The 13,811-nt window shown below is 44.6% G+C and overlaps 1 protein-coding gene and 1 long non-coding RNA gene across 2 annotated transcripts in view; both read left to right on the forward strand.

The window, feature by feature from the left end:
* Positions 1 to 371: 371 nt before the first annotated feature.
* The window catches only part of KDSR (3-ketodihydrosphingosine reductase), a 32,848-nt gene continuing 19,408 nt past the window's right edge, over positions 372 to 13,811 (forward strand). Inside the window, exons 1-5 of the mRNA XM_040478478.1 lie at positions 372 to 377; positions 1,485 to 1,541; positions 5,634 to 5,699; positions 5,889 to 5,984; positions 11,934 to 12,125. Of these exons, the coding sequence (XP_040334412.1) occupies positions 372 to 377; positions 1,485 to 1,541; positions 5,634 to 5,699; positions 5,889 to 5,984; positions 11,934 to 12,125 (417 nt within the window). The remainder of the gene's footprint in view (positions 378 to 1,484; positions 1,542 to 5,633; positions 5,700 to 5,888; positions 5,985 to 11,933; positions 12,126 to 13,811) is intronic.
* LOC121032836 (uncharacterized) lies at positions 12,132 to 12,621 on the forward strand. The gene is made up of 2 exons (XR_005791513.1): positions 12,132 to 12,284; positions 12,404 to 12,621. It is a non-coding gene; the product is annotated as an uncharacterized LOC121032836 (long non-coding RNA).

Below are 13,811 nucleotides of genomic sequence, written 5' to 3' on the forward strand. Positions count from 1 at the left end.
TCCCCTCCCCTCCCCTCCCCTCCCCTCTCCCTTTTTTCCCCCAGGGTCTGTTATTCTTGCCAAAGTTGTTTCCGCAGCCAAAGCAGTCACACTGTATTCACACGAACAGTTGTGGGGTCCTCTTGCTCCAGGGAGAGCGGGGGGGAGGTGACCATGACCGCGTGGTGCCCCGCCGTTATTCTGTGCTGGGCATCATGCTTGGCTCGTGGTTGTGGAAAGAAGAAACAAGGCAGGAATGGGCTGCCTGGGGGTGTTGGCTTCACATAGGCCACAGGAGGGCACAGCAGGGTGACCGCTCGGGTGGGGGTGCACAGCTGCCAGGGAGGGCCTCTGGGGGAACTGTTTAAACAACGGCACAGAAGTAGGCTCCGATGTTCGTAATTTCTTCTTAAACTCAAGAAGGGCAGAGTTGCTACCTTTCGTGGGTATCCTGACGTCCCTAACCATGCATTTGTTTTGGCGTTGAAGTCACTTTGCGGGAGTGAAAACATAACTTCAGTAAAGTGGCATTATCTGAGATTCAAGCAATGCTGATATTTGACACGAGACAGATAAGAAGGAGACAGAGGAGGGCCCGGGTTTCAGGTGCTCGCCAGCTCTTTCTGTGGTCCTCACATTGCGAGGCATGAATGAGCAGACGAGCCTCCTGGGATCCAGAAATTCTTTATTTTCTAACGTCATTCTTTATTCCAATTTGGACAAAGGCAAGTTGTGTGTATCTTTATTAATAGAACAGCACTGTTTCATTATAGACACGTTCATGTTTAGGGATCGCATGTGTCTTTCCAAAGGATTCCTCTGCCGTTTTGTTCTTCTCAGGCTGTCCTGGTGTATTCAAGTGACAACTTTTATAGCACATTAAGACACTGTAAACTGATATATCTGTCTTCTTGGAAATGAGTAAAATAAGCAAAATGGAGACCTTGGAAGAATTACTCAACTGGGGGGGACCTTTGCTTCTTTTCAGATTATTTTTGAAAGTAGCCAGGATTCGATTTTCTCAGTCCGTCTCAAAAGTGACTTTTCCTATCTATATTTGCTTTTATAGTAGGGGAGGGAGATAGTGGACAGTCGCTTATGAAAGTACTCTTGACATGGAATCACATGTTCCCTTAAGTTTGGGAAGCATTGAGTGGCCATGTGGTTGTTCCCGTTTTATATCACGACTAAATAATGTCAGATCAAAACATTTATTAGAATTGATGAGGTGCCCATCAGCAATTAAGTTGTTAATTGGGATTTTGCAGTTCATTTATTTTTCTGTCATCTTTCTCTGCAGTGAATTAAAACCCTCTCTATCACTTGGTCGTAGTTTTATAGCTTCTGTCTTTCGTAGACTGTGGCCCATAGCTATGCAATATAGGTGCCGTCTCGTGTGTTTTCTAGAATTTAATAAACACAAATAATTGCGTTTTCATTCCATTTAAACAAGCAAGCAGGCAAATAGACAATCAGCAGAACTAATTGTTCTTTTTTGCTTTTAGGACAAGCTGCTGCAGGCAAAGAAAGAAATTGAAAAGCACTCTATTAACGATAAACAGGTATGATCAGTCTTCATGATGCATTTTCTGTACTAATCAACACAGTTGTATAGAGGGAAAAAAGAGTTATTTCAACTGAGAATAGTTCATTGAAAGCATGTAGGATTTTTTTTTTTCATTAAAATACCTGTCAGACTGCTTTTTAAACAGGCCAGATTGTTTGAATTGTCTTCAGGGTATCACAAAAAAACGTTATAGACTTTGACATACACTCACAAATGACCAAATAACGTTTTTCTAGAAAATGATTTTATTTCAATTATTTATTTAAGTTAACTTCATACAAACACTTAAGAGGAAAGGAGTATTAAAATTTTTTTGGCTATGGAATTTTTGGATAAATAAAAATGGTGTGTGTGTGTATCTTTCGGTATAAAACATGACAACAAGTTATATTGCACTCACCACCCAGCTTGAGTAATGAGATTTATCGGGGCCCCTGAACCCCCCTTTGGTGAGCCCATATCAGCTGAATCCTCTGGTCTCATTCCTAGAGGCAGCCTCCAACCTGACTTTTGTGTTGATGAGTCCTTTGCTTTTCTTCCTAATTTGACTGTATGTGCACGTGACCCTAAATAGTATACTGTTTACTTCTCTTCGTTTTGAATTTTATGGCATCACTCTTATTTTTTTGTCAGCCTTGGTAAAGCACAATTCACTTGCCATTCAATTCACCGATTTAAAGTGTACAATTCAGTGGTGTTTAGCGTATCCACAGAGTTGCACAAACGTCATGAGAGTCAATTTTAGAACTTTCTCATCATCCCGTGAAGTCCGCACCTAGTCACTCCCCACCTCTCCCAGCCCGCTCTCCCCACCCCTGCCCTGGGCAATCACTGGTCTACTTTCTGTCTCTGTTAGATTTGGAGGACATCATTCTGTATGCATTTTTGTGCAACTTGATTTCTTCACTAGATACTGTTTTTTCAAATTTCCTCCACGTGGCCACATAAAGCAGTAGTCCACTCATTTTTTTTTTTACCACTCTGCAGCATTTTCCTAAAAATATGTACACTGCCTTTTGTTCATCAGTTCTGCTGGTGGTAGCTATTTCATTTCCAGTTTTTTGGTTAGTTTTATTTCTTGCCATTACTAAAGTTTTTCTCCATGTCTCTGTGTGCTTGCCCAAGAGTGGACCGTGCTGGGAAATGGCATCGTGGACTAACGGCGTGCGTGTGCATTTCAGCAGCTTCGCCCACCAGCAATGCCCGGTGGTTCTCGTTGTTCGCATCCTTGCCAGCGCTTGGTCCTGGCACGCTCTCTAATTTTTGCCTTTCAGATGGGTATTAGATGGTATTTCACTGTAGTTTTGACCGCCTCTTTTTCCCCCTCCAAAATATGTTAGAGACCTTTCCGTGTCAATAAAAATAAATCAGCCTCATTGTTTTCACAGCCGTGGCGCGGTCTCGGGCGCCCCACGGTGTGTTTAGTTCCCTGTGCAGGGTTGCGTGTCTTTGGCTCTGGTACTCTGTGCTGCAGGTGGAAATTGTCATGCACGCCTCCTTGCGCACATATGTGAGATTTTCTCTACTCCTGTGGCCTCCGATCGTGCCTGTGAACATGGAAAGCAGGCAGCTTCGCAAAGCTTCCTGTTTTTGTTTTGTTTTGTTTTCGTATTCGTGTAAATTCTGATAGAGGAAGAAATATCCTCTAAAACCAAGGAGCTTGAATGCTCCCGGCTGAAGGCCAGGCCCGCGGTCAGCACCGTCTCTGTGCCCGGACTTTTTCTCCGTGGCTCCTGCCCCCACTTCGTCTGTCAGAAGGCTTTAGGGCATGTGACAGGTTCCTGACGTCTACATCAGGGAAGGGAAGATCATCAGGGCCAGGGTGGCACGAGGGAGCTCCGTCCTCCTGCTGGCACAGAGTGGGTTTGTTGTATGGCTTAGCATAAGCAGTGCCCGTGGAGTGGGTGCTCTTTTCCTGGTGATTTGTTGACCCTTTTTTTCCCTGAAATTTTGCTGGCCTGTGGCGTAGCTTCTATTTATAGTAAATGATCTAATACTGTATAAAAAGACTTGTGTAAAAATCCCGTGATTATAGGGATATAAAACCCAAGGGCAACTCTTCTGGAGTATTCTCGGTTACATTTGTGTTTCCTTTTCTTAGGAATTTAGATCATCTGGATAGGGTTCCTTCCTGCATCAAATAAGACTTGCCTCCTGGTGCAGCAGATTCTAAGGTGGTGTCCTTTCATGTCGTGGCTTTATTCTTCACGTTGTGTCTTCCTAGAGCTAGAAGGGATCTTTGGCGTCACCAGCTTCTGATCCCTTTGCTTGAAGGTGAGGCCACTGCAGGCTCCCCAGGTTCTGCTCAGCCAGTGAATGAAGGGGCCGCCCGCCTTGGGCCCGCAGCTACATGTGGGTGCACGTGGTGACGCGTCTGTGCCCTCGTTCTGTCTGCCCCTTGGCGTGGCGGCCAGTGTCAACAGAGAAGAACTCATGGAAATACAGAGAAATCAAGAAATGCCTTTCTGCTTCTCTCGGTGACCCCCCTTGGAACGTAGAACATTCCTATGTCAGAGGCTAAGCTCTGGCTTTGAAAACATTATCCAAAAAAGGAAACTAAAACAATAGCTCATTGTCGGTACCCATTAGTATTCTTAACTGCTGTTTTACAAATTTCTATCAAAGTAAGTAAGCACTGAAATATGTGCTTTTTCCCCCCCTTTCCTTCTTCCCTTCCTTCCCTCCTTCCTTTCCAAAGACTAATTGTTTTCCGTGGTAAGCACGGGCTGGCCTCTTCCTGCCGTCTCTCTGGGCTGTGAACCTCTGGGCATGGCCAGGTTTGTCCTGGGTGAGCTCTGGGTGGGTTTCCCTTGGTGACCCCTTGTCTAGAGAATCTGTGAGTGATGGGTCACAAGCTCCCACAGGCCCAGAGCGACCCTTGGCCTTGAAGGATAAAGTCACCTGGCTCAGCCTCTGAGGAGGGACCCGAACTGAGGTCCCAGGCCTTGGTGAGTAGGTATGGTGTGCGTATCTCTGTATTCTGCCCGCCGATGAGGAACCCCAGGAGGGCAGTCACAGCTCTGGTATGGCTCCAACAGGAGTCTTTGTGTAAGCTTATTTATTAGATTTATTGTTTTTATTTTTAACAACCTAAGGTGTTAACTTGAGATACGATTTATGTACAGTTTATTTTTCATGTGAATTATGTTTTCTTTTCAACGACCTGAGATGTAATTGATGTACCGTAAACCACACCCACCGAAGGGGTACAGGGCGCGCTTGGGTGGCTTAGTCGGCTCTCAGCTCAGGGCTTGATCTCAGGGGCGTGAGTTTTAAGCCCTGCACTAGGCTCCATGCTGCATGTGAAGCCTACTCAAAAAAACAAAAACTAAAAATAAATAAAAAAGAGTACAGTTTGATGGCTTTTGACAGATATATATGCATGTGAAACCACCACTGAAATGGACACAGAACGTGTCCATATCTCTAGGGTTCCCTTTGCCTCTTTGCTGTCCGGGCCTCTCTCCACATCTGGCTGCAGGTGATCTCAGACCTGCTTTCTGTCACTATAGATCAGTGGCATTCTAAGAGGAGCTTTTTACATTTCGTTTCCTTTCTGTTTCCGGCTTTACTGAGGTATAATTGACAAAAACTGAATGTATTTAAGGTGTATCACGTGATGATTTGATACACATTTACGCTGTGAAATGTTTACTGCCTCAAGCTGGCTGACACATCCATCACCTCACATAGTTCTATCGTGTGTGTGTGACTATGTGAGTTGAGAACACGGAAGATCCACTCTCTTAGCCGGTTTCAAGCAGACAATGCGGTGTTCGGAACAGGAGTCACCACACCGTACGTGAGATTCCCAGAACTTACTTATTTTATGCCTAAAAATCTGTACTTTGGCCAACATTTCTTAATACATGTTTTTGAGTTTGTGCAAGAGTTTTTTGTGAAAATGGCCAAGAAAATTAAGCTCTCCTGTTGCACCATCAGCGGATTTCTGACACTACAATCTGTGCATAGAAAACTAGACTCCCTAGTTATTGGAAACAATTGCCTTTACTTTAAAAAAATTCTTTAAAAAATAGTTTTAGACACCTGCATGGCTTTGATCATTTTTGTGTCCTCTTTCTAACAGGTGGTGCTTTGTATATCAGTTGACGTATCTCAAGACTACAGCCAAGTAGAGAATGTCATAAAACAAGTAAGGGGCCGGGTTAACCAGAAAGAATTCACTTGCCTTTCGATTGGTTCTTACTGTTTTAGTGTGCAGTGTGGAGCTGTTAAATCATCTCTGTAGGTTTAATGGTTTTATAGATTGTATTTATTGGCATTGATCTGCTACGACGTGATTCTTCTCTTTCTTACTGCCTGCTCTCATAAATTTTTCCAGGCACAGGAAAAACTGGGCCCAGTAGACATGCTTGTGAACTGTGCAGGAATGTCGCTTTCGGGAAAATTTGAAGACCTTGAAGTTAGCACTTTTGAAGTAAGTAGACATTTGTGTTTTTCGCTGGTTGAGTAGGCCATATGCTAGAAGTAGAACGGGGCCACAGGCGAAGGCTTTACCGACGGCATAGATAAAATGCATTCAGGATTAATAGAAGTTTTAGAAGGCGAGGGGAGGGTTCGACAAGGTTTTGGTTCCAGCACCGTGACCATCCAGCGTTAAGAGTTCAGACGGGTCTCTGGACCGTGGCTTCCCGAGCTGTAACACGGGGGTGACCCCTCCAAGCGGACACACATCACTGTGATGACTCACCGAGCTACTCCCTCTAAGAGAGGTCTCTGCAAGCCAAGGGCTGCTGGGTTTTCATCTCAAGCGTCAGGGTTTGGTAAGCCAAAAAAGCTCATGAGCAGACCCTTTTGAGTTCTGAAATCGAGACGAAAAGACCATGCATCATGTTTCTGTTTATACTTTTAAACAAGTTTTCCAGGGAACTTCTCTTAGTAATCTATGTCAGCTCTAAATAAATGGACATCAGTTTTGAAATCTTTCTTAAGTACAAGACAGTCTTTTAGGGGTGCCTGGGTGGCTGAGTCAGTTAATTGTCTGACTTTGGCTCAGCTTGTGATCTCCCGGTTTGTGGGTTCGAACCCTGAGTCCGACTTTGTGCTGACAGCTCAGAGCCCGGAGCCTGCTTCGGATTCTGTGTCTCCCTCTCTCTCTCTGTCCCTCCCCTCCCCCTCAAAAATAAATAAACATTAAAAAAAATTTTAAAACAGGTTTTTAGTTGACGTCCTATCAACTGTCTTTTTCTTCACATTCCATTAGCCTTTACTGCTGTAGTGGATTTTGAACGCTTTACCCCGCGAAGGTAAATGCCATCCCCCTTTTGTGGAGAAGGAGACTGCGGGCCTAGTAGTTGAGATGCCTTGCTTCTGGTGGCCTGTGGGAAGGCGTGTGGCCTGTGTGATACAAAGTCCAGTCAGAGGAGAGTCCAGACGTAGCTGTAAGCAGAGGGCACCTGATCTGGGGCTGGAGTGTGTTAAAGGCTCCTTTATCCACTCGGCCTAAATAAGGCAGTTGTCTTGACCTGCACGCCTTTACCATAAGTAATCAAAGGGGGATTTTGAAGATGATTTCAACAGCTGGATAAAGAATCAGTTGGGGAAACTAGTGGTCGTATTCGTCTCGGTGTGACGTGCTGAGGGGGCCAGCAAGAAAGGGGTCAGGTGTGTGTGAGCGTGAGTGAATGTATGAGAGAGAGAGAGTGTGTGTGTGTGTGTGTGTGTGTGTGTGTGTGTGTGTGTGTGAGAGAGAGAGAGAGAGAGAGATTGAGAGAGAGAGAGGTTAATGGAGGGGGAATCCACAGACCCACCCTGACTGAGCACGGAGGGCGAACTCAAGGAACTGACCAGGAGCCCTTTACAGGGCAGAGGGGTGGGGAGTCAGCTCTTGGAGCGATGTGGAGTGGAGCAGGGGCCAGAACCACTGGGGCCCAGCGGCCACCACGGGGAGTTTGGATTTTAGTCCAAAACCTTTTGAAGGGGCTTAAGGTCAGCTGGGTGGTGGTGTGATCTGCGTTTCGGTTGTTAGAGGTGCTTTCTGCCTGCTGCATCAGGGGGGAAGGTAGTTGAGGCAGGGGGCGGTGATGGGGAACCTCGGAGTGAGGGGTGGGGGACGGAGATCAGCACGCGGTTGTGGGGGGAGGCGTGGGCAGCTGATAGCGGGTGTCGGAAGCGGTCTCAGCCCAGTGAGAACCAGACTTTTATTTATTTATTTATTTACTTTTAACGTTTTATGTATTTTTGAGACAGAGGGAGACAGAGCATGAGCAGGGGAGGGACAGAAAGAGAGGGAGACACAGAATCCGAAGCAGGCTCCAGTCTCCGAGCTGTCAGCACAGAGCCCGACGCGGGGCTCGAACTCATGGACCGCGAGATCATGACCTGAGCCGAAGTCGGATGCTTAACCGACTGAGCCACCCAGGTGCCCCGAGAACCAGACTTTTAAAAAGAGAGGACTGTTAACCCAAAGCCTGTTGCCTCTATCGGTGACCAGGCCTACCCCCCCACCCCGTGTTCATGGCCCGCTCTAGAAGGGCCCTCTTCCCGGCTGCCCCGAATGCCGGCAGCAGGCCAACGTACTCTGGGGAGTGTCCCCCTCCCAGGCCGGTATCTGCCCCTCGGCTGTCCCCCTTCTCCGTCTCCGTCCCTTGCCGTGTCGTGGTCACATCTGGATGTGTGCTCATCGTGGGTAAGTCCTGTTGGAACGCCCACTGCCAGGCTTGATGCATTTTCTGAAGATAAAAGTTCATTTCTATTTAAAATCAATTCGCTTTCATTTTTTTTTTTATTTGATTGTTTTGTTTTGTTTTGATGATTTGTTTGTTTGCTTGGTTGGTTTTAGCTTTACTGAGGCCCACAGGGTTCTCAGGCACAGAAGTTGCCTGCACAGGATACTTGTTAGAACGCATTGCTGGGGGGGGGGGGGGGTTGTCACAGCACGTGCTGTATGATTCCCCGGGGAGAGTACTTTGGGAAATTTGCCTGGTTCCTCTGGACTTTGGCCCAGGTGCCTTTTGCCCTTGCTGATTTTGTTTTGTGCCTTTTCACTGTCACAAATCTTAGTCACGGGTATGATCAGGGGCAGAGTTCTGTGGGGTTGTCCGTGAATCACCGGAACTGGTGGTGGTCCCGGGGAACTTCTCTTAATTTTCCTTTTTAATGGTTTTCTTTGTGGATCCTTGGAACTATATTTTGTTTTATCTACCTGTGGATTTTAAGGATAATTATTGTCAGCTTTTGATTGGGGTTACATTGAGTCTGTAGATCCACATGGGGATAATTGACATTGTAACAATAACCGAGTCTTCTAACCTGTGAACGTAGTCTATGTCTCCCATTTATTTACATTTTCTTTTGCGTCTCAGCAGTGTTTTGTAGGTTTCAATGTATGGGTCTTACACATCGTTTTTCAGCATTTCCTGTTTTTTGATGCTAGTGTAAATGGCATTTTTCATGTCAGTTTCTGAGTGTTCATTGAGAACGAACGTAGAGAAATCCAATTGATATTTATGTATTGATCTTGCAGTCTTGCTAAAGTCAGTTATTGATTCTAGTGCTCACTGGATTTTCTTCCTTCAAGACCATGTCATCTGCAACAATTTTACTTTTTCTGTTCCCATCTGGATACCCTTATTGTACGGCTAGAACATCCAGTACAGAATAGAAGTTGTGAGAGCAGACATACTTGTGGTGTTCCTGATCTTGGGAGAAAACTTTTGTTTTGTTTTGTTTTTTAATCATTAAGTATGATGTTTTCTGTAGTTCTGTGTTGCTTTGTTTTGGTAGATGTCTTTTATCAAGTTGAGAAAGTTCTTTTCTATTCCTAGCTTTCTGAGAGTGTTTATAAGGAATGGAGGTTGAATTTTGGCAGGTGTTTTTTCTGCATCTATTGGGAGGATCACAGAATTCTGTTTTTAGTTTGTTAATATGGTGAATTACACTGATTAATTTCCCATGTCAAACCAGCTTGCATTCCTGGGGTAGACCCAGTTGTAGTTTTTTTCTGATTTTTTTGTAAAAGTATTGCTGACCTCTTAGCATGAGTGGGGGAGTATTCCTGCCTATTCACTTTTCTGGAAGAATTTGTGTAGGATTGATATTAACCTTCTTTAAATGTTTGGTAGAATTTACCACAGAAGCCTAAGGTTTTCTTTGTGGGAAGATTTCTAACTTTAATTCAATTTCTTTAATAAATGTAGGGCTACATCTATATCTTCTTGTCTATTTCTTTTGAGTGACTTTGGTAGCTTGTGTCTTTCAAGGAATTGGTCCATTTCATCTAAGTCATTGAATTGATTGGCACAGAGTTATTCATCATATTCTGTTATTGTCCTTTTAATATCTATAGATAAGCACCTGACTTTTCATTTCAGCTCAGGTCATGATCTCGTGGTTCATGGGTTTGAGCCCCACATTGGGCTCTGTGCTGGTAGTACAGAGCCTACTTGGGGTTCTCTCTCTCCCTCTGTCTGCCCTCCCTGGCCTCTCAAAATAGATAAATAAACTTAGAGTTTGTAGTGATGTCATCCCCCTCATTCTTGAGATTGATAATTTGTGTCCTTTATCTTTCTTGACCAGCATGGCTAGAGATTTTTTCAGTTTTATTGATCTTCTTAATAACCAGCTTTAGGTTTTGTTAATTTTCTATTTTCTATTTCATTTATTTTTTCTGTTTTCTGTTTCATTTATTTCCTTCTTTTATTTTTAATATTTTTTTCTGCATGCTTTTGGTTTAATTTGCTCTTATATGTATGTATGTATGTATGTATGTATGTGTGTGTGTATATATATATATATATATATTTTTTTTTTTTTTTTAATTTTTGAGAGAAAGAGAGAGACAGAGCACAAAGGGGGAGGGGCAGAGAGAGAGGGAGACACAGAATCCAAAGCAGGCCCCAGGCTCTGAGCTGTCAGCCCAGAGCCCAACGTGGGACTTGAACTCACAAGCTGCGAGATCATGACCTGAGCCAAAGTCAGATGCTTAACCAACTGAGTCACCCAGGCGCCCCCAGTTTCTCTGCTCCTTGCTTCTAGCATTCAGCTTTCCACTAAGTTTGTTATCACTCGCCATGCTGATTTTCAGCTTCCAAAATGTTATTTTCTTTCCTGTTGTCTGTGCTCTGTGGGTTCTTGCCTTTACAAAAATTTATCTTTTTATTGAGATTTTAGTTAGGTCTCTAGAAGGGAGCTGAAGTGAACACTTGGGCTTAGTGTGCCATCTTTTCGGGGTGCTTTTTAAGAGCATTTTTGTTATCAAGACAATATAATGATATTAAAAGACATTTTGGGAAAAGTGGGAATCCCAGCATCCTAACACAATCATTTACAGTGTTCTGGAGTTCCTTGGTTTTGCACCTATGCACGTGTACTTTTGTGTAATATTTGAATTAGTTACAGTCACAGTGTAAATATAGTATGCAATGAAGTGTTTGGTTTCACATGGTGATAGATCTAGTATTTTTACAGGACTTTAAATATAGAAACATTTCTTAATATTTTATTTATTTTGAGAGAGAGAGAGAGAGAGCACCCATGCACGAGCAGGGGAGGGGCAGAGAGAGAGGGAGAGAGAAGATCCCAAGCAGGCTCCACTCTGTCATCACAGAGTCTGACACGGGGCTCGGTCTCATAAAATGAGACCATGACCTGAGCCGAAATCAAGGGTCAGCCTCTTAACCAACTGAGCCACCCAGGTGCCCCTTAATGTAGAAACAATTTAATGCCAGCACTTTTAGATTTCCAAGTTAAAATGTAAGGTTTTTGAGAGTTGCCAGGATGAAAGGAAGATACACTCTCGGTACCTACGTGAGTTCTTACCCATCGTGATGTAAGAGCCAACGCTGACCGAGCACGTGACGGTGGGTCGGAGGCTGTGCCTTGACTTGTGTTTCCTCTTTCAATGCTTGCAACAACCCTGTGGCTAGTACCTGCACTAGCCCTGTGTTCAGCTGCAGAAATAAGTAGTGCCTGACTCTCTTGTTCGTCATCAAATAGGTAGTAACCACAGTCCTTGCCGTTAACCACGTCCTAGTCTCTTTGTGATGTTTCCGTAGCTTAGAACTAACAGGGCCAGAGATCCTTGGGGGCCTTTTTCCTAAAACTGTTTTTCAGAAAGTATTGCTTGCAGTACACAGCATACTTTGGATAAGGAGAAGACTAATCCTGACCGGTTTTCAGCGAAGACATCACTGCCGTCACGAGGAGAATAAGAGACTAGACTGAAGTAGGCTTGAGAGGGCAGGTCATGGGCACCGGGGCTCATTTACAGCATCACTGCATCGTTCATTCCCTCGACACATCCCTCGGGCCCCCAGTCACTTGGGCTCCACTGGCCCTCAGATCCGGAGAGCAGACAACTGCCGTGGAGCGCAGCCCTGAGGCTCTGACCTTGCTCACTCCTCACGTGGCCCTTTGTTCCCGGCAGAGACTAATGAGCGTCAACTACCTGGGCAGCGTGTACCCCAGCCGAGCAGTGATCACCACCATGAAGGAGCGTCGTGTCGGCCGGATAGTCTTTGTCTCGTCCCAGGCAGGACAGCTGGGATTATTCGGTTTTACGGCCTACTCTTCGTCCAAGTTTGCCATCAGGGGACTGGCTGAAGCTTTGCAGATGGAGGTAAACACTGTATTCAGTTTCACAGTTTTTATCTTCCAGCTCGGCAGTGGATGTTCCCCTTTGGTTTGCAGCTGCTTGACACGCGTTGTCGTATCACGTTAGACATTTGTAGACGTGACGTTAGCGAAAGGGCATCGGCTCAGCCCTTGAATTCTGCAGGTAACATTTTTCATCGCATAAGGACTCTACTGGGGATAGAAGCAAAAGGGCTGGGAGGTGTTTCGCTCGCTTAATTTAATACGCAAAATACTACTTTATATTTACTCTGTATTTTTCAGTCTAATACCATGTGAGCCTGTGATTCTCTAGAGGTGTTTCTTTAACGAAAAGATCTCTGCTTGAAGACCGAGTGAGGAAATTAGCACGTGTTTGAGGGAAAAGCTTGAATCCGCTCCTGTCTAGCTCTCAGCTGTGAGACAAATCATTTAACTGGGTCTGTTTCCTTTTCTGTAAAACAAGAGGGCTGGATTAAAAATATCGTTTGGCTCTCCTGAGACTTATACTTTAGTATCTTAAAGAAATCTTGATGAAAGCAAATGCTTTTTATCTTCACAGTTAAGAGAACGTGTTGTGAAGGAGGGTGTGGTTAGCATTAGCATCGAAATAAATGCTTGTCGTGATGTGACAACCTTCACACAACCTCAGCTGTGGGAAGCCGACTGCCTCATTGTTGTCCAATGGGGACGCTTAGAAAGTACCACACATATCTATCCCAAATCATACACTGAAAAGGCAAGGTAAAATTCTTTCTATTGTAACTTGCACTGAAATGTAACACTACATTGTGATGTTAAAAGCCCAGAAGAAAATTCATTTTGGCCAACCTTCTCATGGTAGGAGTGTGTGTGACCTGGGGATCCTGTTTAATAATTTAGGTTAGGGGTTGGCAACTTTTTTCTGTAAAGGGCCAGATTGTAGGCATTTTAGCCTTCAAGGGCTGGATGGTGTCTGTCGCGACTACTCAAGTCTACTGTGAGAGCAGGAAAACAACCATGTGCAAAAGTAAATGAACAGAGATAGCTGTGTTCCGATAAAACTTTATTTGCAAAAAGAGGTAGAGGGCCAGATTTGTCCCACAGGCCATAGTTGGCTGACCGCCGATTTATAAAATCCCCGGAAGAGCCCTTGATGGTGTGTGACAGAGCACCACATTGCCCAGCATCACAGTACAGATGAGTTGTCCAATCAATGACAGAATCCTCATGAGCCACTTAGAGACCGGTAGACTGTGCCATTCTCATCGAAAAGGAACCAGCCCCAAATTTCATTTTCATCAACTTGCTTAATACTCATAATCAATAAGGGCACCTGGGTGGCTCAGTCGGTTAAGCCTCCAACTTTGGTTCAGGTCATGATCTCACAGTTTATGAGTTCGAGCCCCACATTGGGCTCTGTGCTGACAGCTCAGGGCCTGGAGCCTGCTTCAGATTCTCCATCTCCCTCTCTCTCTGCCCCTCCCCTGCTCATGCTCTGTCTCTCTCTCTCTCTCTCTCTCTCTCTCTCTCTCTCTGTCTCTCTCTCTTCTCTCTCTCTTTCTCTCTCAAAAATAAAGATTAAAAAAATACTCATAATCAATAATAGCTCTTTATAATATGTTTAGCCAATAGGACACGTAAGGCTGTGAAATTTCAAACAAGAATGCCAGCATTTCTTTTGAAATGTTTACTTGGAAAGTCCCTTTGCAAA

The sequence above is a fragment of the Herpailurus yagouaroundi genome, unplaced genomic scaffold, assembly GCF_014898765.1.
Source record: "Herpailurus yagouaroundi ecotype Mexico unplaced genomic scaffold, PumYag 142, whole genome shotgun sequence".
NCBI lineage: Eukaryota > Metazoa > Chordata > Mammalia > Carnivora > Felidae > Herpailurus > Herpailurus yagouaroundi.